Source organism: Oculina patagonica, chromosome 11 (assembly GCF_052425735.1).
Source record: "Oculina patagonica isolate OP01 chromosome 11, crgOcupat, whole genome shotgun sequence".
Lineage (NCBI taxonomy): Eukaryota > Metazoa > Cnidaria > Anthozoa > Scleractinia > Oculinidae > Oculina > Oculina patagonica.
The window spans coordinates 8,079,798-8,103,458 of NC_135768.1; the positions used below are offsets into that span (position 1 = coordinate 8,079,798).

The following is a 23,661-nucleotide window of genomic DNA, read 5'->3' on the forward strand; positions in this document are numbered from 1 at the left end:
TCAAGAGACGTCTTTGAACAATGAGTTGTTCCAAGGTCCAGACCTAACAAACGATCTGGTGGGTGTTCTGATTCGTTTTCGCCAGGAGCCAGTCGCAGTAATGGGTGACGTACAAGCTATGTTCTATCAAGTGCGTGTTCCGAAAGCAGATCAAGACCTCCTGCGGTTCCGCTGTTTGCCCCAAGGTGACTTTACAAAGGAATTAGAAGAGTATCGGATGACCGTGCATCTTTTCGGCGCAGTTTCGTCGCCCAGCTGTGCTACCTTTGCCAAGCGGCGGAATGCTGAAGACCACAAGCACGTGTTTTCCCCTGATGTGGTTAGTACCGTCATGAAGAACTTCTACGTTGACGATTGTTTGAAGTCTCTTCCTTCAGCTGGCGTTGCAGTGAAACATGTTGAAGAATTGTGCATCTAATGCTAGAAGGGGCCTTTAATTTGACCAAATAGACCAGTAAAGTTTTGTAATCGATTCCAGTGGGAGCTTCAGCAAAGGATGTCAAAGAGCTAGAGGGCCACAGGTTTATTATCTTTATAGCTATTAAGTGCTACCCTCTATAAATAAAGACTCTACTACTACCAGTACTGTCTATCTTGATCTCGACAACGACGCGCTTCCCACAGAGAGAGCCTTAGGCGTATCATGATTTGTCGAGTCAGATACATTCGGTTTCAAAGTGAACATTAAAAAGAAACCTTGTACGAGGCGTGGAATTCTGTCTGTTTTCAGTTCGGTGTACGATCCTCTCGGTATGGCAGCGCCTTTCGTCCTTCCAGCGAAGCTGCTCATCCAGGATTTGTGCAGAAAGAGCCCGGGTTAGGATGGCGAGATTCCCAGCAATTACTTATCTCAATGGCAAGTGTGGCTAAACGGGTTGCCGAAGCTTTCCGAGGTCTCAGTTGATCGATGCGTAGTGTGTAGTTGCCGGAAGAATTGTTTCAAGTGAGATCCACCATTTCTGTGACACCTCTCAGTCTTCTTATGGAGCTGTTTCATATCTTCGCGTGGTTGACTCTAATGGTCAGATTCACTGCTCTTTCCTGCTAGACAAGTCCCGTCTCGCCCCCTTGAAACAAGTCACTATTCCTCGATTGGAGTTAAGAGCTGCCACTGTGTCCGTCCGTTTGAACAAAGTGTTGAAGCAGGAGTTGGAGATTCCGATCGATAACATCAATTTCTGATGTGATAGCATGACTGTGTTGCGTTACATTGGAAACGAATCCAAACGTTTCTACACTTATGCTGCCAATTGTGTCGCCTTCATAAGAGAGGATTCAAGTCCCTCACAGTGGAGATACATCGACACAAAGTCTAATGCTACTGATGACGCGTACCGAGGAGCTACTGCGGAATCCTTCTTAAGAATGACTGCTGGATAAAGGGGCCGGCGTTCCTTCTGAAGCAGAAATCTGAATGGGAGAAATCTCCTCAATGCAGTGCAGAATTAGAAGAAGATGACCCTGAGGTGAAGCGAGAACCAAAGTCCTTGGTTGTTTATGTGAATAAGGCGTATTCTGTTTTTATTTCTATCGTCCAGCGGTTCTCGTCCTGGTTCAAATTGTTGAAGTTTATCGCGCTGTCTCTTCGCTGTCAGTCGAGATTGCTGACAAGGAAAAGGGACAAAACAACGAGATATCGGCCAAGATGACAAATTTGATGTAAAAGTTTTGGAGAATGCAGAACGAGAAATTCTTAAGTTCTTCCAGAATGACGGCTTCTCGAAGAGACGGAAGCCCGAGAAATGCTTTAAGAAATCGAGTGCACTTGCAAGTCTTGCTCCGATCCTTATTGATGGTCTTCTACGTGTTGGTGGACAACTTTAAAGAGCGCCTTTACCTGAAGATTCAAAGCATCAGATTATTATTCCTAAAGGGTCCCACCTCGCTCGATTCCTTATCATGCATTTTCATGAAGAAGTGGCCACTCAGGCAGGGAATATGTCCTATCCCTTTTGAGAGAAAGGCTCTGGCTGATTCGTGCCAATTATGTTTGGTATTTGGTCCGTTCCTTATTCGTGAAACGTTATGGTGTCATCTTCACCTGTCTGGCTGTGCGAGCTGTGAATTTGGAGGTATCTCACACGCTGGGCACTGATTCTTTCATTCTTGCTTTGAGGCGTTTCATCTCTCGCACAGGCCAGGTCAAAGAAATACGTTCTGATAACGGCACAAATTTTGTAGGAGGTCATTTGCGTGCCTCGATTGAAGAATGGAATTAAGCAAAGATTCACGCAGCCTTTTTGCAGAAAGGCATCAAATGGGTCTTCAACCCACCAGGGGCGTCTCACCAAGGTGGTGCCTGGTGAGACTCATCAGGTCTACACGTAAGGTCCTGGGAGCCTTGTGTAAAGAGCAAAACTTAGATGATGAGAGTCTTCAAACCTTGCTATGCGAATCAGAGAGCATAATCAACGTAAGACCTCTAACAACCGTTTCTGATGATCCTAAGGATTTAGAACCGCTGACTCCTAATCACCTTCTTCTGCTTCACAACGATACAGCTCTTCCTCCAGGCCTGTTTGAAAAGAACGACCTGTACTCAAGAAAAGATGGCGACAGGTGCAATGTCTATCTGATGTTTTCTGGTCTCGCTGGAAGAAGGAGTATCTTCCCCCTACTGCAATCGCGCCAACAGTGGCTTCGTCCAATGAAAAATTTTGCCGTTGGAGATGCAGTTACAGTCGTCGATGAATGTACACCCAGGAATGTCTGGTCGATCGGTCGCGTTACGGAGGTGTTTCGCGACAAATATGGCCTTGTTCGCCGTGTGAAGGAGATGTCGTAACTATTTTGTTTGCGTGACAGCACAGGATTGCGTGTCCGGCCGAAACATTGAATGACAATCATGACTCTAATTGACAATTACTGAGCCTTGAATTAATTTTTTTTAGTAAATACAAGGTTTTTTACCCTCGTATTTAGGGGCCGGAATTTTCATAATTTCGTGTTAGTTTTCGCGTTAATTAGTTAAGTAGTTCCCTTTGTTTTTAGTATATTTCTTTACGTGTAACGTTTATTTGCATATTGGTATATATTCTGTTGCGTGGAATTTATTCAGGCAGTTTTGTTTGCGAGTTCCGAGTCAAGTTTCGAGTTTACAGTCTATTCCGAGTTTATGGTCAAGTTCCAAGTTTACAGTTCGTCTTTTATGTTTTTTTTTTCAGTGGTCACATCCGTCTTTGTAAGTTTCTCGTTTATTTTTGCTTTGTCGTTTTCCTGTTTTCCTCATGTCGTTCGTTGTAAGTTATTTTTTCCTCATTTCTATGTTTGTAATTTTGTTACTTTCAGTTTCCTTATCTATCTTCGATTAAACGTGTGTATGACAAGATGGATTACGTGTGATTTTGCGTTTGCGACTACAATATGATCTGCTCGCATTTAAGGAACATAGATGGCATGTAATCTCTAATTTAGCACGAGACGGAAAAACATATTACAAAGGTCAACTACCCTAGATATCTAGAATTTCCTGCACTTAGTTTAACATCCTGTCACATAGATTAAAATGATTTTCCCTTTCTTTTATTTGCAAGAATTGTCATGTGCTTTTCATTGCTTTATCTTATACATAACAGAGACTGAAATCTAATCACGTTATCCTTAACAACAATACAAAAAAGCAACTGAGGTAAATGTATTGACCTCTTTCATTTGTTATTGCTAGAGATGTATGGACACCAGTAGGGAGAATTTGTATGTTCACAAGAGGGCTCTCTCTCCTGCTGTTTTCGTAACTAAGCATAAACGATTGTGTATAGACTTTCAATATTAAAAGTCCTTCGTCTTTATTATGACCTCTCTCGCTACTTGCGTCGCTCGTGTTCGTGACCTCGTAGCTCACTAGGCAACCTCGCGGCCTAGAGCTCGCTTCGCTCGCTTAATTCCCGTGAGGTCGACTTGTGGCAAGTCTAGATAGTGTAGTCAGGTAGAGTGTAAGAAATTTATTTGATTTATTTGCTGCGAAAATCAGCGAAAGTTGCTCCACAGAGTCCAATTTCACAGAGCTCTCAGCATCTACCGCCGCCTGACAAATGAAAAAGCACTGAAAAATCACTGAACCAATAATCTTTCTACTAGTAATTCAATTTTTAATACGCCATTTTGAGAATTCAAAGACGTCATATTTCTTGTTCTCAATCCAGAGACACATTCGTTTTCACTATCGAGTTTGTACACCGACACATTCGTTACCGTACTCGCAATTCCCTGAATCCATGTACCGAACCTTGTTCGAAATTTGCACTTAAAAATAACTATGTAATTTTAATCCTGCTGCGTTAAAGCTGATGACACTCTAGAGACTTTAAAGTTATTTATGTTCGTTTGGATATTTTCTGCACTGAAATGCAAACAAAACGAAACTGAAAGCTACACTGATGTGCAAGTAAAAAAAAGTGACTGTTAAAAGTTCTTGAATTTCCTTCACTATATGTCGCAAATCGTCTTCTCTTTTTGACTTGCCTTCCCATTTATCCCAAAATTATGCTTCCTGGTTGTTCTGCTTTTTCTTCTTTTTTCTGTTATCGGATGGTATCATAATTTTTTGAGCATGTTAGGTAAATTCTATTAAAATAAACTGACTAGAACTCGCAATACTGTTGTTGGTAACTAAAGTTGATTGTGCTCCAAGCTGGATCTAGAAAGTAAGAAAATGGAATTTAAACCTAAACAACAGCTTAACCCTTAAATTACCACGTTTTTTAGCAGTATTCTGGGCTTAGGCAATCTTTCGAATTTCGTGATTGCATATAAGAAGCTAAAGTAAAAATATGTGCTGTCTAAAACACTGAGGGCTCAAATTTTCATTGTGACGTTAGTATTCAGCCGTTGCTTTCTTGATAAGCAAGCACACGGCTCGAATCTGGCAAAAGTTTCGTTTAAAAGTGTTTTTTTCTGAGTCATTTTCCACTACAGAAGTCCCCAGGCTGGCATCATTGAGCTAGAATGGTGGGTAGAGGCAAACGTCTGAAAGAAACCAGAGGTGAGAGATGATTTGACGATGATTGGAACGCCAAAAACATTTGTATCGAAGCATGGCGGTTCATGAGTAAAGTTGTCTCTCTGGCTGTTTTGTGGATGGATTCCGAGACCTACCAAGGCAATTTGGGCAACTTTTGACTATCAAAGAATGCAGTCGGTGCAGTATTTTGCCGGTAGGATTGGGTGGCTTGCAAGCATTTCTCTAATTGAATGGTAATTGCTCAGTCTGCTGAAAGATTGATGAGAATTTTTCTTGGTGAAAGGAAAGGAATAGCCTTGAAGTTTGCTGCAAATGTACACTTTTGGATTCAGATTTTTTTCATTAAAAAAGGAGAAAAAGATGTGTGTTTTTTGTTGTTGTCCTATGAAGTAAAAATCGGGCATTTTCAGATTTGCTGCAGAGAAAACAACCATATACAATGGAAATCTAGAGCTGTAGTCAGTTAGTTGGCTTTTAAAGCTATAAAAATAACAAGAGATCATTACTATCATTTGTCCAGATATGTGAGGACTGTAGATTTTTTAATCACTGCTGGTGTTTTCTACGCAAATATGCGTTGTTGGTAGAATGATTTTTGCGCATTTCACTTTCTCGATGTAAATTCTAATATTAATTCATTTTGATACACACGTAGACCTAAACATATGTTGAGTTCTAACTTACTCGAACTAGTTAGTACTCCGGTACTTGACCACTGGACTTGATTAAAAAGTGCTACAAGCTGGAATCTAGAAGGTAAACAGAAAAACGTTATGAAAAACTAAATAATAAGCAAGGACATGTTCTAGCTGGCCTTTCGACTATGTGTACCCCAGAACTGTTTACTGTCGATTTAGGATGTTTCTTTGCTTTGTAGCAGCTCCGGGTCCCGTGGTTGCAGTTTGATTTGAAACCGTGGTAGCGAAGAAATTAGTTCTGTCCGGCCAACGGCCAGAGAATTCCAATCTCGGCACAGAAAAATTCGATTTCACCAAAATACTGTATGTGAAGTGAAAGACCTCTTGTCTTCTCACATAATTCTTCTAAAATAAATTCTTTAATCCGTTTACTGCGGAAATCACCAAAAGTTGTGCGATAATAATTTTTCTTAGTATGTTAAATAAACTATATTTATATAGACTTACTAGAATTTGAAATCCTGTTGTTGGTCACTAACTTTAAAGTTGATTGTGATTCAAGCTGGAACTAGAAGGTACGAAAATGGAATTTAAAACCTAAACAACAATTTAATGACACCAACATGTCACTGTTCGAACTCACTGCTTTGCAAAATATTTGATTTCAGAACAATCCATCAAGTTCTTTGAACATAAACAACAGCAAACGCGTATACCAATTCCAAAATAATTTTTTGGGGCATTTAACTTTCTCGATGTAGCTGTGAATAAATAAATATAAATACATAAATACAAAATCAAGCACGCAGTACAGGAGAAGTGAAGGGACTGTGTCACGGCTGAGATAAGTTTATTTTTTAGTTTTGCCAAATACTTGCTATGAAACTTAATGTTCGCAATGAAATTACTCCTGTGGATTTAAATGAGAAAGCCATAGCTTCATTGCAACCAAATGTGTCTCCCAGGCGTTATAATTTAAAGTTACAAGTAAACGAGACTAACTTTGAAAACTGTTCAGCCCAACAATATTTCAAAATCTCATATTGCAACCCGTTTCAATCTTCGTCACTTTTGGCCATCCGTACCTTCTTTTGTATTTTCTGTGTTGTTGAAATGTTCCTTTACTGTTTTAAGAGTTTATTTTTATATTTCTCTGACCCTGATGGTCATTTTCGATGCCTAAATTTGGCTACAATCTGTGACGCAGTCCCTTAAGGAATGATCACCAAAAGGAGAATGAGCTAAAATGTATTGACATCGAAAAATTCTCTCATGTTCACAATTGGTCTGAGCTAAAAAGTAGTAATTATAACATTTTATACTCATAACTGCTGTATTCGTAACTAAGAAAAAATAATAGTGTAGTGAGGTAAAATGCTGGAGGTTTTATTAATCAGTTTACTGCGGAAATTACCAAACGTTGTGCGACCGAAGTCCTGTTTCACAGAGTTCCGCATCTACCCGTCGCTTAACAAATGCCAGTTTACTGAAGCTATTCTCCTTCAATTCCACAGGCAAATCAGTTTTCAATACTGCATTTTGAGATTAAAAAACGTCAAATTTCTCGTTTTGTCGTTGTACATCCCGATATATTCCTTGCCACGCTGTACTGTAAATTAGCTAAAATTGTACGTAAATTTCTATTAAAAAATATAGCCACGTACTTAAAATCGTCTAGCTGTGTTAAAGCTGAGGTGTGTACGTAACGGATGGTTTCACTTTGGCATATTTTCGAGCATACATGTAAAGTAAATTGAATGTGAAACTTACTCGAACTGGCAATCCTGTTCTTGTTTACTTAAGTTGATTAAACAGTGCTACAAGGTGGATCTAGAAAGAAAAATGAATTTAAAACCTAAACAACAAGCTAGTGGCACTAGTACCTGTCATTGTTTGGACTAAACTGTTATGCAAAATGTTCGATTTTAGAACGCATCGACAGACATCTTCAAAACCCTTTGAACATGTACTGCAGCAGACGAATTCAAAACGATATTTGGTCATTTCACCCTCTCGATTTAAGTGCGGATAACATCTTCCACAACAGCATTCAACAGTTATAAATATGAAATGCTAATATTACATGTTCAACATAAACTGACAAAATCAACTTGAAAATGAAATATCTTCAGTTGCATGGTTATAAAAATGTTGCCATTATAAATCTCTTTTATTAAAGAATCTGCTAGCTTATACATGTCTAGGAAATTGCGATTAATTCAATTTTTATACACACTAAGACCTAAATGTTGAGTAATCTATTAGTTGCTCATTGAATTTATAAAGTAACTTACTTGAAATAGTGCTCCTGTACTTTTGCCACGGGACTTAATTGAAAAGTGCTACAAGCTGGGATCTAGACAGAAGGAAAAAGAGTAATTAAACAAGCTTGCTAGTACATGAACAACACGTACATAAATACTCCAATTCCTCTTTGCTGGTCTTTACTAGATGTACCCCAGAACTGATCACTGTCGGTTTAGGCTGTTTTGTTGCCCTTTTTGGCAGTCCCGTGCCCTTTAGGATGGCAGTTTGTTGTTTTGAAACCATTATTACGAATAATAGTTTTACCAGGAAAACGTAAGGGACTTTCAATCTTCACAGAAAACTCAACTGTACATGTTTATATGTATCATCATCTTCTCGCATGAACCTCACAAGTAAAATCATTGGTCTTTCTGAATGTACTCCTGTACATCCTGTAATGACACCCTTCTGACAAACCTGCGTAAAACGTTCAAAATCTTCGTAGTTTCTTCTCGGTGGCGCTAAGTTTTGTCAGTTTTGCACTCTGAACAAATGAAAACGAAAGTTGATTGCGCAAGTGAAGCGTTATTTGATCTGCTCGCATTAGGAACAATGGATGGCTTCTAATCACGAAGTAGGCACAAAACGGAAAAACATATTAAAAGGTCAACTACCAACTAAACGTCTAGAATTTTTTCTTCACTAAATTTAACATTCTGTTACATTGATCATCGATTTTCCTTTCATTTATTAGCCAAAATTGTGGTTTGATTTTCATTGCTTCATATACTTTCAAATTAACTCAAAATGGTATGGCCCGAGATAGAATTTACAGTTCGCTAAGAGCTCATTTCTCGTAATCGCTTCATCAGAATGGCAAACATTGTAAACAATTTATTGTGTTCTGCAGTGGCGCACGCAATTGTTATTTTTTCCAGCATCCTTAACTTTACATAATTCAAACCTTACTTGTCCTCAAAACAACAGTACTAAATCAGCAAGCAGGTCAGGAGATATAGGGAAGTGAACACCAAAAGAAATCGAACATGCATTGACGCATTGGCAAATTCTCCCAACTTTCATTAAAAGAAATGTATAGAGACAAGAAAGGAGAATTTGTGTGTGTTTAGCAGGGCTGCACTAAAGTTATTAATTGTGATATTTGTTACCTTTATCTGCTGTTTTCCTACTAAGGAAAACGACAGTGTAGTGAGGTACAATGTTGGAGTATTCTTCAATTTGTTTGCTGCCGAAATAATCGAAAGTTGAGAGGCACAGAGCGGAAAGAGCGATCGTCCATAAAGCTACAAGAGTTTTGCATCGACCGTCGCTTTAATATACAATTGTCATTTTAATCATTGAAGTCAATTCGCTTTCAACATGTAAATAAGTTTTTAGTGCGGAAATTTAAGAACTCGAAGACTACAGATTTCCTCTTCGTAATCAAGAGACATGAAAAGATCTAGCGAGATTGTACACCGCGGCCCGGGCATTATTTCAGTGCCCCACTTGCGCTGTACACCATGATAGCTATATCCGCCATATCTGTCTAAAAAGATAGTTACAGATCTAACTTGTAGGTACTTACAACCGTCGTGCGTTAAATGTGAGGAAACTCTTGACTCTTTTAAGTTCTTTCCGTTCGTTCGGTAATGTCCTGAACCCAACTACGTACAAACCAACTCGAAACTAAAAGCTGCGTAATGTTTGAGTTAAGCGTCATATAATCTGCCCGCATTCCGAACTGTCTACAGCTTGAATGACTTGAAATCATGCGCGCGAGGCTTGGATCAACAATAAGGTCAACATCTAAAGTGATCTAGCTTTCGTTTGCTATATTTAGCTCCCTCTCTCCTACCAGTCTTGTTTCGATTTCTTTTCCAGTATTCGGAATTAAAAATCACATGAAATTTGTTTTGGCCCTGAAGACACTTTAAAATAATGTAAATAAACTATACCGATATTCTCTGTGTGTATGTTTTTGTGTTTTTTGTTTTGTTTTGTTTTGTTTTTTCACGTCGAGGTCCATTTTTGTCTCGTGTTACGGCACGGTCACGTCGTAAACGACGTGACCGTGACGTAACGCGAGATATTGCATTGACTCGGTCGCTCAGGATAGTGCTTTGTGTAAGACCTCACGTAAGGTAACGAAGTGATAAGGTAGCAAGGAAACAAGGTAAGAAATAGACCTTTGGTTGTATTCCAAGTGAACTTTTTAGACCTTCATTCTAACGCTCTTGGCATAATATGTGGTTTCTCTTCGAGTTTAATTGTTACACATATATTGTAAATTCTCGGAATATAAGGTACGTAGTATTTTGCTTTTAGGCGATATGGGGCAGGGGTTTTGGCAATTTTTCTGGGCGTATTTTTTTTCGCTTTCGGGTTATGCAAAAACAAAATTTAAGATTTTCTTCTTTTTTTTTCCTCATGGTTCTCCTTGCACGATTTTTTTCAGCTTTATTTTTCTGTGCTGGAAATTGTTCTATCTGTTCTCTCTCCTCTTCTTAAAAAAATAATGGACATTCCCGTCTCTAATGTGATGTATTACATGAAGTACCCTCCCTTTGTTAGTCCGGCAAAAAGCCGACAATATGATAAAAAGATTTTATCTAAGTGAATTGAAAAACAGATGCTAATGTTTTGAACTTGGTTGTCATAGTTGTGGTTATTTTAAGACCTCACGTAAGGTAAAGAAGTGACACAGTAGCAAGGTAAATCTCTCAGGTTTGCAGTCGGAGAATAAACTCATTGTCTCTTGTGTGTGGTTAAATGTGAACGATTAGTTGATTCTTATTTGTTGCAAGATTATAGCCGGCGTTGTAAAAAGATGTCTAATAAATGGTCGCACCAATTTACAGATCTGTCAAACAATGTGTCAAGAGGAGAATATTATTAAGCTAAAATTGAGTCAAGTTATCACGCAATCAAATAAAAGATTGGCACACAATTACCGCGGTTAACGTTATCTGAAAAAACCGGAAATTAATTTGCTTTGTAAATTGTTCATGATTGTACTTATGTCTTACTAATCACAAAATCATCTGTTCTCCATTTTTTACATTTCAATAAAAATAAAAATCTGTGTCAAAAATATGGCATCTTAACAACTTTGAAAACAGGAGTATGCATCTAAGACCTCAGTAAGGTAAAGAAGTGACAAGGTAGCAAGGTAAATCGGGTTTGCAGTGGTAGAATAAAGTGATTTCTCCTTGTGTGTCGTAAAATGTGAACGATCAGTTGATTCTTATTAATGAATTCCTCAAGTATCTTGCACGGATGTGCGACGGGTCACAAACGGGTCAGATTAGTTTGAAGGTGTGGAAAGAATAGGGTTACATGTTTAGTAGGCGTCCTTATTGTTCATATTGTCATTACCCGTACAAGTAGGTAAGCATCACAGATATATTTAGAGCGGTTCGTATGTTAATGAATGTTTTCAGTTGTTACTTAGTTTAGAGAAGTAAGAAGTAATTTGATAGACGTTTAGATATTTAAGATAGGCGAGTGATATGAGTACGTGATGTTATGTGTTAGGCCCGGTTCAGACGCCGTGCTTTTCATGAGCCGAACTCAATTCGAATTTGGACCGACCCAAGTTGACAAAAGTACGCCTCTTGATTCAGACGCCGTACTTTTTGGCCGTTCCGAGGCCGTTCCTAATACAGTTCCAATAAAACCAGTAAACTGCTGGCAAAATACATTATAATAATTTATGAATTAGGATCGGCACATGAAAAGTACGGCGTCTGAATGAAAGTCGTTCCAAAGGCGTTCCACAGGCGAAATTCTCGGCCAAGCCAGGCGGGAAGAACGGGTGAGCCGTTCCAAATTGAAATGGCCGTTCTAATTTGATTCAGACGCCGATCTTTTCATGTACTTAATCCCGGCGTGCCCAATCGATGAAAATCGATCATCGGAAACCAATCGATATAATTAATATAATCGATAAAAATCAATCGATTAATATCGATTGGTTCCATTAATCGATGAAAATCGATACTCACAATTCACGTCCACTTAATTGTATCGATTTTCATCGATTTTATCGATTATTATCGGGCAGCATTTGTAAGGCGATACGTTACGCATCCTTAGTCTAGTCGAAGTTCTGCGAGTCAAACAAAGCACGAAATGAACGTGCTAATAATAGAGGCTATTGTGAAGGGCTACCACGAGTGCCCATTTTCAGTAAAGACAGGCGAGTCTTTTTCCCTTGAGAAAAAAATTGGCGACAGAGGGGAGGCATTTCGAGTTGATTAAGACTCAATTGCCAATGCGTAGCGCAAACGTATCTGAAAACATTATTAAACGATTGCAACTGACAATCGATATAATCGATAAAAATCGATGAAAATCGATACTCACAACACTTTGGGTCATCGATTTTCATCGATTTCCGATTTCAATCGATTAATTGCTATCGATTATTATCGATTACAATCGATTTTATCGATTATCGAATTTCATCGATTGGATACGCCGGGACTTAATTCAAGGAATTAAGTTCGGCTCATGAAAAGTACGGCGTCTGAACCGGGCCTTAGTTTTCAGTAGTTGTTGTTTTAATGGAATGATTCTTGTTTTGTTTTTGTTTTCTAGGTTTTGACTAGAGTGTCTGTTTGCACTATTTCGGCAACTTGATGGGAAAATGTGTTGAATTCGCGGCGAAGAAAGAACTGCTTTCAGTGGAGTATTTATTCAGTGATTTATTTTTCTAGAGCTGCGTTCTGTAAATGATCATTTTATTCTTATTTATTACAAGATGAAAGCCTTTGTAAAAAGCTGTTTAATAAAAGGTCGCGGCAATTTACAGATATGTCAAACAATTTGTCAAGAGAAGAATATTATTAATCCATGCGTTATCTAACCGGAAACTAATTTGCTTTGTTAATTTCAGTTATATGTCTTACTAATTAGGTAGATGTGTCAACGATTTGTCATGTGAACTAAATATCTGTGCAACTTTTAAAAAGGGTATTGAGAATTAATAATCTAATCAAGGTTATTAAATTTTACTGACTGGTTTTTACGCATAGTTGTACCTTATTTTCACTGAGAATTGTTTCAGTTTGAAGGTGTGGAAAGGATAGGGTTACATGTTTACTAGGCGTCCTTATTGTTCATATTGTCATTACCCGTACAAGTAGGTAAGCATCACAGATATATACAGTTACCTTTTCTATCAAAGTCTAACTTTACTTGGTTATGTAGGACAACCCAAAGACACGATGATATCAGTGTGTCTGCAAGAAGTGTGACAAGTCGGTAAGCCTTGTTAGAGATGTACCCTAAACCTTTTACTTAGTGTCCTCTGCAGTGTGGGGTACAATATGCTTGCTGTTCTCTGTAGTGTGGGGTAGAATGTGATTACTGTCCTCTGCAGTGTGGGGTAGAATGTGATTAGTGTCCTCTGCAGTGTGGGGTAGAATGTGATTACTGTCCTCTGCAGTGTGGGGTAGAATGTGATTAGTGTCCTCTGCAGTGTGGGGTAGAATGTGATTAGTGTCCTCTGCAGTGTGGGGTAGAATGTGCTTAGTGTCCTCTGCAGTGTGAGGTAGAATGTTCTTACTGTCCTCTCCAGTGTGGAGTAGAATGTGCTTAGTCTCCTCTGCAGTGTGGGGTAGAATGTGCTTAGTGTCCTCTGCAGTGTGGGGTAGAATGTGCTTAGTGTCATCTGCACTGTGGTGTAGAATGTGCTTAGTGTCCTCTGCAGTGTGGGGTAGAATGTGATTAGTGTCCTCTGCAGTGTGTGGTAGAATGTGCTTAGTGTCCTCTGCAGTGTGGGGTAGAATGTGCTTAGTGTCCTCTGCAGTGTGAGGTAGAATGTGCTTAGTGTCCTCTGCAGTGTGGGGTAGAATGTGCTTAGTGTCCTCTGCAGTGTGGGGTAGAATGTGCTTAGTGTCCTCTGCAGTGTGGGGTAGAATGTGCTTAGTGTCCTCTGCACTGTGGTGTAGAATGTGCTTAGTGTCCTCTGCAGTGTGGGGTAGAATGTGATTAGTGTCCTCTGCAGTGTGGGGTAGAATGTGCTTAGTGTCATCTGCACTGTGGTGTAGAATGTGCTTAGTGTCCTCTGCAGTGTGGGGTAGAATGTGCTTAGTGTCCTCTGCAGTGTGGGGTAGAATGTGCTTAGTGTCATCTGCACTGTGGTGTAGAATGTGCTTAGTGTCCTCTGCAGTGTGGGGTAGAATGTGATTAGTGTCCTCTGCAGTGTGAGGTAGAATGTGCTTAGTGTCATCTGCACTGTGGTGTAGAATGTGCTTAGTGTCCTCTGCAGTGTGGGGTAGAATGTGATTAGTGTCTTCTGCAGTGTGAGGTAGAATGTGCTTAGTGTCCTCTGCAGTGTGGGGTAGAATGTGCTTAGTGTCCTCTGCAGTGTGAGGTAGAATGTGCTTAGTGTCATCTGCACTGTGGTGAAGAATGTGCTTAGTGTCCTCTGCAGTGTGGGGTAGAATGTGATTAGTGTCCTCTGCAGTGTGAGGTAGAATGTGCTTAGTGTCCTCTGCAGTGTGGGGTAGAATGTGCTTAGTGTCCTCTGCAGTGTGGGGTAGAATGTGCTTAGTGTCCTCTGCAGTGTGGGGTAGAATGTGCTTAGTGTCCTCTGCAGTGTGGGGTAGAATGTGCTTAGTGTCCTCTGCAGTGTGGGGTAGAATGTGCTTAGTGTCCTCTGCAGTGTGGGGTAGAATGTGCTTAGTGTCCTCTGCAGTGTGGGGTAGAATGTGCTTAGTGTCCTCTGCAGTGTGGGGTAGAATGTGTTTGGTGTCCTCTGCAGTGTGGGGTAGAATTTACTTAGTGTCCCCACTTTGGAGAATGGAACAATCCAAAGGGGAAGTTTTCACTCAGATTGGTCAAACTCGTGTCAAAACTACAATTGGTTTATTATGAGACAATATTGTTTTCATTTGCTCTTAATTAGGAAGAGGAAAGTGAAGAAGATGTTGATATGGAAGAAACAAATAGTGCTGATAACGAAAGTGAAAGAAGCGTGAAACAAGAAAAAGACGTGAAACAGGACGTCAGTGAAAAGGACGCAAAGAAAACAGAGGAAAAAAAAGACAAACTCTTCCTTTACAAGCCCAGCGCGGAAAGACAAGAAAGTTATTGCATGAAGGAATCCGACTTTTTCATTTACTGTATCGATTCGAAGTGCCAATTTTTCTTTTATCACCTGGTTAAAGTTTTACAGAACATGAAATTAATATTTGTACGTTTTAGGTATAAGCCATTTACTGAACGGACACGTCAAGTTTAGGAATAAGAAGAAATTCCCGTCACGTGAATGCTGGTTGTTAATTGAATAATAAACAAATAAATGCTATATTATAATATTACCAGTATAGCACCGATAACGACTTAATAATGCCTGCCTTTTTGTTGACGTTCTATGCTTTAGTTACTCAAAGACAGAAATGTGATTGGATTGGGAGGCAGAATGATACGTCGTCAGTTCACAGAATGCAACTTCACCCGCGAAAAATTATTATGCAGAGCAGAACCTAGCTTCCAGTCTTTATTTGACACCTTTCACAAACCACGCCTTGCAAGTGATAGCGACCATTTTCACGAGTGTTAACCTTTGATACAGTTATGCAACCAAACAATCCATCACCTTAGTAAGCATATCTCAGTCTTTTCTTGTAAGCTCATCTCAAACGGTTTTTTATGTAGTTTATAATACCCCCACCGACCTGTCACCAGTCGTGTTCATACAGCGCACGGTGCGAAGTGAAAAGCGCTCCCGACCCGCACTTCACGCTTTTCACCTCGCGCGGTACGAAGACGACTAGGGAAGAGCAAGAGCTCCCTCAGCTATACAAACGAAGTTGCATAGGCCGAATACTGATGCCCCCTTCGCCCTCCCGGGAGGAACTTATGCAGTCGTTGTCCATAAATAACGCAAAGTTGTGTGACAAGTCGAGAGTTATACACTCTTCTTGCAAATCTAACATTTTACACCTTTCTTTTTTGCGACGTTAATTAAATGTTAATTGCAAAGAGCTGACATGCTTCGGTGAGTTTTAGTCCGGCGGCTTAGCTCGAAATTTTAGTTGAATTGTGCACTTTTTGATACAGGCATGAAAGTTGGTACACTGAAAGTAGTAACCAATAGAAGTTTTTTCAGATATTGTGCAAAGCCCAAAAAATGCCAGTTTCAATGGAAACCGGAATTTATCAAAATAAATGAAATTTCGTGAAATATTTGTTTGTCCTGGTTTATAGAGAAATACTATTATATCAGGTAGTGATACCAAGTCGCACGTACAAAATTTATAATAAAATGCTGTAATTTAGACTGTTCACAGCCCTCTATAAGGGAAAACCCTGGGAACGAAGTTGTATCAGTTTTGAGCAAGAAGGAACGGGTGGGTAATAAATTTTCAAGTAATCACTTTTCAAATTCCTCAAGCCCACCCCCCTGGTACTTTTTGACCAGTCCCTAATACTATTTTTAACGCTGCTCCCTTGATAACCGAACGCCTGGAACACACTACCCAGTACTAGCTGTGTTTGGAAATCTATGTGATCTTTGACGCTGTCCTCGTAGAGTTTTTCACAGAGTTTTATTTGTAACTTTGTGACTTTCTTCTTTGCCATGTTGCAAGTAAGACTTGAACCAGCGTCTCTGACAGCGTGAGGCGTCCTACATGCCGACCACGCTGTAGATGGTACGCAAGTTTCACTCAGTTAGGAGGAACAACACGTTTTTCTAAACATTCCATAATTCAAACTTTAAGCATTTTATTTCATTTTTATTAAAAATATAATTCTTGAAATCAATAATTCCTTGTTTAAAAATGAAAACGATTAAAAGTTTTAATTGTTCTTTCTGAGAAAAAAATTAAGCTGCTTGAAAATTTAAACACTGTTAATTAAACTTTACATATCCCATGTACTATCTTTACTGATATCTTCTAATACATTGCTTCATATCGCCAACCTGAAACAATAAAATATATATAACAAATTTAGCTACTATAAAACAAAAGCAGTTTTATTTTATTTACTAAACATCTATACTAATCTGTAACACGAGACAGCCCATAGGGCACTTTGATTAGTGTAGTGTTTACACTACACTCATGCATTGACTTGAGATGGGAAAGCAAACGCTACGCTAGGTGTTAGATAATGCGCAGTCAAGTGGAACAAGTACGTAGACACGAATATGCAAATTAGACGGGAACGGGCTTGTTATTATGACCTATTATCCATGAATGTTCTCAAGCAATGGGTTAAAAAGTTCTCCCGCCTGCCAAGCGTCGAATAACTTTTTTTAGGTATCACTTCCTTGGCGATCTTCAAGAGGAAATATGAACCAGAAAACACTCGAATTTTTGCCGGTGAAGTTTTCGCGGGATGTTATATTTTTAGTTTAGAGTTTAAACTACACTCATGCGGTAGATTGTTTGTTGGGTGAAAATTCCTACGGAGATAACGCTAGCACTGAAGTGGAACAAGCATTCCATTCATTTCAAAAGATCGGCTTTTAAATAGCCTGCATTGCAGCCGGACGTGTCACCAAATCTACTTTCAGAAGATCGAATGTAATTATATGTAAGATTTAAATCCTCCGACGCGTTTCCAGGTATGAATTACAAGAATTTCTTGTCTTTTGCCCTAAAAGAAAAAGCAAAAACATGTCAAAAAGCGAGTTGGCAAGTAAAGTTTCTTTGATTTGTCAAACATGAAAGCGAATGTTTCCAAATTTATATTTAAAGCAACATGACCTTTTCCCTACATCAACAATCCGTCACGCAAATTGAACATTACCTAAGTATTTCCATCTATGAATGAAACTTTTGTTTGAGAGCGGAACATTTCCTCAGAAGAAAGCTTTCAGACCGTCAGACATTATAAGAAGAGTGCCGTGTGAAATCTTCGCAGTGCAAAAAACAATACCTCTGATACTTTCACTGCTGATACCATCTTTTGAAAAAAGGAAACATTTACCGCGTTTTTCTGTTTTTTTTTTTTTTTTTTTTTTTTTTTTTAAGTGGAAACTGTTGCTTCACTGTGAACTAATGAACGGTTGTATAGGTTTGAAGGTTAATCTTAGTTGCTACATATATTTCGGAGTCAAACACTACACTCTCCGATTGGAGCACTCGTTAGTGTTGTGTTTACACTACACTCATGCATTGACTTGAGAAGGGAAAGCAAACGCTACGCTAGGTGTTAGATAATGCGCAGTCAAGTGGAACAAGTACGTAGACATGAATATGCAAATTAGACGGGAACGGGCTTGTTATTATAACCTATTATCCACGAATGTTCTCAAGCAATGGGTTAAAAAATTCTCGCGCCTGCCAAGCGTCAAATAACTTTTTTTAGGTATTACTTCCTCGGCCATTTTCAAGAAGAAATGTGAACCAGAAAACACTCGAATGTTTGCCGGTGAAGTTTTCGCGGGATGTTATAGTTTAGTTGGGTGAAAATTCCTACGGAGATAACGCTAGCACTGAAGTGGAACAAGCATTCCATTCATTTCAAAAGATCGGCTTTCAAATAGCCTGTGTTGCAGCCGGACGTATTACCAAATCTACTTTCAAAACATCGCATGTAATTATATGCAAGATTTAATTCCTCGTGTTTCCAGGTGTGAATTGCAAGAATTTCTTGTCTTTTGCCTTAAAAGAAAAAAGCAAAAACATGTCAAAAAGCGAGTTGGCAAGAAAAGTTTCTTTGATTTGTCAAACATTAAAGCGAATGTTTCCAAATTTATATTTAAAGCAACATGACCTTTTCCCTACATCAATAATCCGTCACGCAAATTGAACATTTCCTAAGTATTTCCATCTATAAATGAAACTTTTGTTTGAGAGCGGAATATTTCCTCAGAAGAAAGTTTTCAGACCGTCAGACATTATAAGAAGAGTGCCGTGTGAAATCTTCGCAGTGCATAAAACAATACCTCTGATACTTTCACTGCTGATACAATCTGTTGAAAAAAGGAAACATTTACCGCGTTTTTCTGTTTTTTAACGTGGAAACTGTGGCTTCACTGTGAACTAATGAACGGTTGTATAGGTTTGGCTTCGTCAGTTGGAAGAGTTTAAGGGCCGAAAATTTCCAAGTCCACTTTGACTGGTTTGTCACCCTAATGTTATTCAACTGCAGAGAAATGGTTATTGATTGTATTGGCCATCTTTTTGATTTTCATGACATTTTCGTGACATTGCCGTTGCTTTTGGATTTTCGGACGGTCTGTAGTCAACATGAGTTATAAGCGGTCAAATGGTTGGAGGAGGGAAAAAAGCGAAAATTTCCCATATCATTGTGATAATAACGAAAATTAAACTGAGATCACTACATTGCGAAATAAATCACGATCGTGTCCAAGGGAGGACAATGTTGTGTTGCATTTTTTTTTTTTTGGTCTAAAAGGTAACCGCTTCGGCTTAATAGGTGTCAATCTTAGTTGCTACATGTATTTCAAACACTACACTCTCCGATTGGAGCACTCGTTTTATTTTATTTTTTTTAATTTGCACCAACTCTCTTTTCTCTTGCTACTGTGTCTTCGTCTGTGCGTTCGTTCTATTCAAGCCAATTAATTAACCCTTGGACGCAAAAGGGTGGGGGATGAAACCCTCTTGAAGTTTTTCCGTCATTTGTAAAAGAAGATTCACTCTATAAAGCATAAGATGGCGGAGGGAAATGTTTCGCTCATCGGTATGCATTTCTGAAACGCGTATGCATGTCGTTCCCTTTAGAGCGTAAAATGTGTGGATTGGTACTGCTAAGAGTACTAAAACCTAAGATGACCCCGACGCAAAAAAGAACGCCTGATCGCAGGTTAAAATGGATCAATTTAGGTTTCTGGGAAACTGCTCACCTACCCCTCCCCAAACCTAACATTTTGCCCAAAGCGATAAGTAAGGGTTAATGTTAGGTTTGGGGAGGGGTAGGTGAGCAGTTTCCCAGAAACCTAAATTGATCCGTTAAAATGACATTCACTAGAGTTGTATCATTAAGGGGCCTTTAAGGTTGTCAATCTGGAAAGCAACGTTACGCAATGCAAATGACTCTTTTTCTGGAAACATTAATCCAGTCATCAAATTGCCAATTTGTTATTTTAGGAGTGATACCTCTTAGGGTTGAAAATGAATTTGGGTCATTCTCAACCTCATTTTCAAGGCTCCCTTGCCTTGTAAATAAAGAAACTACTATATTTAGTGAGGAAGCCACATCAGCTCTATCCAGATAAGGATGGAATTTGGGAGATGTCGGTCAGGAGGGAGGAAAACTAGGATAAAAACCGATGGATGGAGCAAGGACGAGAACCAACAACAAACTCAACCCACGTTGTCTCGAAATGGAGGCCGGGGCACATTGGTGGGAGGTGAGCGCACTTACCATTGCACAATCCCTGCTCCCCTGTGATTAGTTTCCGTTCCTGTGAATGGTCACCTACCGGAAGAAACAATACAACACAATACACAATACTTTATTTAAAGTGGGAAACATGCTTAGCTTAGAATAGCTAGTTTACAGATGTTCCACTAAAATAAGAGATAAAAGAAAACTAAAATAGAATCTATAAGAATGTAAAAATATATAATCTAAAATCTAAAATGTTTAAAAGCACTACCTAAATGTATTATTGTGTCTACTATGTTAAAAATGCCATTAAAAAAAATACATCTACTCGGCTAAAAAGTTTAAAAGTTTACAGTGCGTATCCTTCGGACAAATTCATTTTTACCAACAGTGGCCCTGATTTCATTTGGTAGCTCGTTCCATATTTTTGTAGCAAAGTAGCGCCATGACTTTAGTCCGTACTTGGTGGTATTTACTTTTGGCAAGGCCAACATATTTTCACCCCTAAGATTGTAACTACAACCTCTTAATGAGACTAGGTTCTTAATGCTAGGTGGGGCTTTGTTACTTAGGCAGTTATTTATAGTACACAACATGTCCTGAATTCGTCTATTTTGCAGTGTCTGGGAACTCATTCGTTTCAACAGTTGTTCGTATGACGATTTCTTATCTTTAAAAACATAACGTAATGCCCGTTCATTGACTTTTTCCAGTTTTCTGGTGTTTCTTTTCCCGCAATGGTGCCAGACTTGAGAACAGTAATAAAAATGTGGTAAGATGAAAGAACGATATAGTGACTGTTTTGTTTTTAACGGTAAAATGGTCTTCAGTCTATTAAGAGCATTAACTTGACTGCTGACTTTTCGACATACGATGGCAACATGGGCGTCGAACTTTAATTTACTATCTAATGTCACCCCTAATAGGCTGATCTGGTCCTTAATAGGAATGTTAATATCGCCGGATTTAAGGCTGATTTCTTGAGAGTTTTTGCCGAGTACTATGGCTTGATACTTGTCCGGGTTTGCTTTCATATCATTTTCTTTGAACCACGTAGCTGCATTGTCTAGGTCTTGGTTAACAGCTAATTCGACAGCCCCAGGGCTAGCATGGGAATGGTAGATCTTGGTGTCATCGGCATAACTTAACAGCTTACACTCCCTTATCGCATATATCATATCGTTCATAAATATGTTGAACAGCAATGGCCCAAGGATGGATCCTTGTGGCACGCCTCTAGAAACCTCTTTCCATGCTGAGTAATTACCGCTCAATTTCACCCTCTGAAAGCGTGATGATAAATAACTGCGCAAAAGCTCCAATGATGTATCATCCATTCCATAGAACTTTAATTTAAACTGCAACACTTTCTTTAAAACAAAACAATACTAACACTTTTATTCTGATAAGCCAGCACATTGTGCTGGAACCAGATCGTTGTTCGTTCATAGTTTTAGATGTCTCTTGTTTGCCCATTTCCATTCCTTCGTCAAGAGGCATCTACGAATCAAACCTCAAAATACCAAACAGTGCGTCTCATAATCAGAACTGGCTATATGTTTTTCTGTAATCTGATTGGCTCAGTCACTGGCCAAAACATTGTTCAGACCGCGAAAGGACTGAGCTCCAATGGTACGGTGAGCAAATATGACGTCAGCCCTCTAGTCTTCCATGAAAACTGTTAAGGTACATATGTAGCATCCGCAATACATGCAATGTCTGATTGTTTCCGGCAAGCTCGTGCCTGAATTTTCTACTCATGAAAGAGCTCTATACATATTTATTTTTGTAGTAGACCAAATTACAAATCTTGCAACAATACCACTTTCCTAAGTAAGCTGATTATTTTACGATTATTACGTTTCTCTCTCATGTTACTTTATTCCATTAGCTACAATCCTGGAAAAATCTAGTTCAGACAAACGCAAAGTTTAGTCCAAATAGTACTCTTTCTTGAATGCCACTACTGAAAGCATGCAAATTTTGTCATTTTTTCTCCTCCCCGCTCAGTATTTTAGAAGCTAGGGTGCTGTCATACTCAAGGCGTGATTCTTGATTGACAACAACACTGAGAAGAGGGAAGAAATTAAGGGACAAAGGCAGGAAACGTACCTTTTACGACCTTAGATATATTAGGGAAAAGTTGTTGTCAAGAGCATGTTAAGGGAGTTTGGAGGATTTTAATCATTCTGGAAGTTTATACGCTGCGTCGTTATCTTTAAGGCTTCGAGCTGCTTTTGTGAAACGTTTTCCCCTTAAAAGGAAGGTGCAACTACATTTTTCGAGCGGAAAATAGACTAATATTAATCATAAAACAATAGTTTCTTCCAAGAATAACACCTTATTACCGACCATAGTGCACAAACCGTACCCTACTTAAATCCAAAATGTTCTACCCTGCGTAACAGGCGTCGAAAGGGGAGGGGCGGGGGAAAGGGAGAGGAAAAATGGAGCGAGGAGTGGGGAGGGAAGGGGAGGGACGCATTCCTTCTACATCTTTTCCTTTGCTTTTTTTCATCCCCTCCTCCTCCCCCTCTTACGCCTTAGTCATAATGTATATCCTATTTCAGACCATGAAACCACTATCCATTGGCGTCGCACCCGGTTCCCGGGGAAATGGGGTGCTATCTTGTGAAAAAGAAAATGCTTAGGATTTTCTGACTCAAATGAAGAACAACATGCCAAACGGCTGTATATTTATTTTGGTTTGTTTTTTAAATCCTTACACGCCTGCATTCGAGAAAGAATCCACTAATGAGCAAAATTTCTTAAAACGTATCCAATCAAAGCAAGCCATAAAAACAGCTACCGGGCTGTCCTGGTAACCACCGTGGGCTTATTCCGTCCTTGTCACAAAGGGTAACTTGCTTTATGGTTTTTGTCTCGATTGTGGAGATCAACATCACTGGCCAGAAATAACACTGCAGCATTGTGCTGACATCACCGGTGTAAACTGGATGGTAGTTGAAAATCAATGCTGCTTTCTCTTCCTTTCTGCTTTGGAATCGATGAGGACTTAGACGAGCTAAAACCAAAAGAAAGAATATTAACATCATTTTGATATTCGAAAAATAATAATTATTATGTATGCTGTATGCCGGACCGATGGACATTGATTCCAATACAATGACTGTTTATTATGTACATACGTCACCGCAGATGGCGGAGGCGGTACACCATATATGGGTTATGTAGGCATGTAGGATAGGGTATGTTTTTTTTTTAAAGTGATCTTGTCCTAAGAAAGCCGGGTATTCTTTCATCCGCTTTTGGCATTGTGATTCCTATGTTAGCTGCAATTGCAGTGCGTTGACGTCAAGCTAAACGAAAAAGATATGGTCTGTTAAAATTGAACTACCCGTTAGCTTTCCATGCTGCATACAAACGACCTGCCCACACAATTCTTTGTTATCGTCTTGCCCTTGAAAACGTACAGTCGATTTTCTTGGTCCAAATTTTTTTTTTGGCCCTCTACTCTACTGTTATTTAAGCACA

The 23,661-nt window shown here is 39.2% G+C and overlaps 2 protein-coding genes across 2 annotated transcripts in view; one reads left to right on the forward strand and one right to left on the reverse strand.

Moving 5' to 3' along the window:
• LOC144629610 (uncharacterized) overlaps nt 1-23,661 on the forward strand; it is a 214,315-nt gene that overhangs the window by 77,738 nt on the left and 112,916 nt on the right. The gene's annotated exons all lie outside the window — the stretch shown is intronic.
• Nucleotides 22,950-23,661, reverse strand: part of LOC144630815 (uncharacterized) — a 32,361-nt gene continuing 31,649 nt past the window's right edge. Inside the window, exon 13 of the mRNA XM_078489179.1 lies at nt 22,950-23,191. Within this exon, the coding sequence (XP_078345305.1) occupies nt 22,950-23,191 (242 nt within the window). The remainder of the gene's footprint in view (nt 23,192-23,661) is intronic.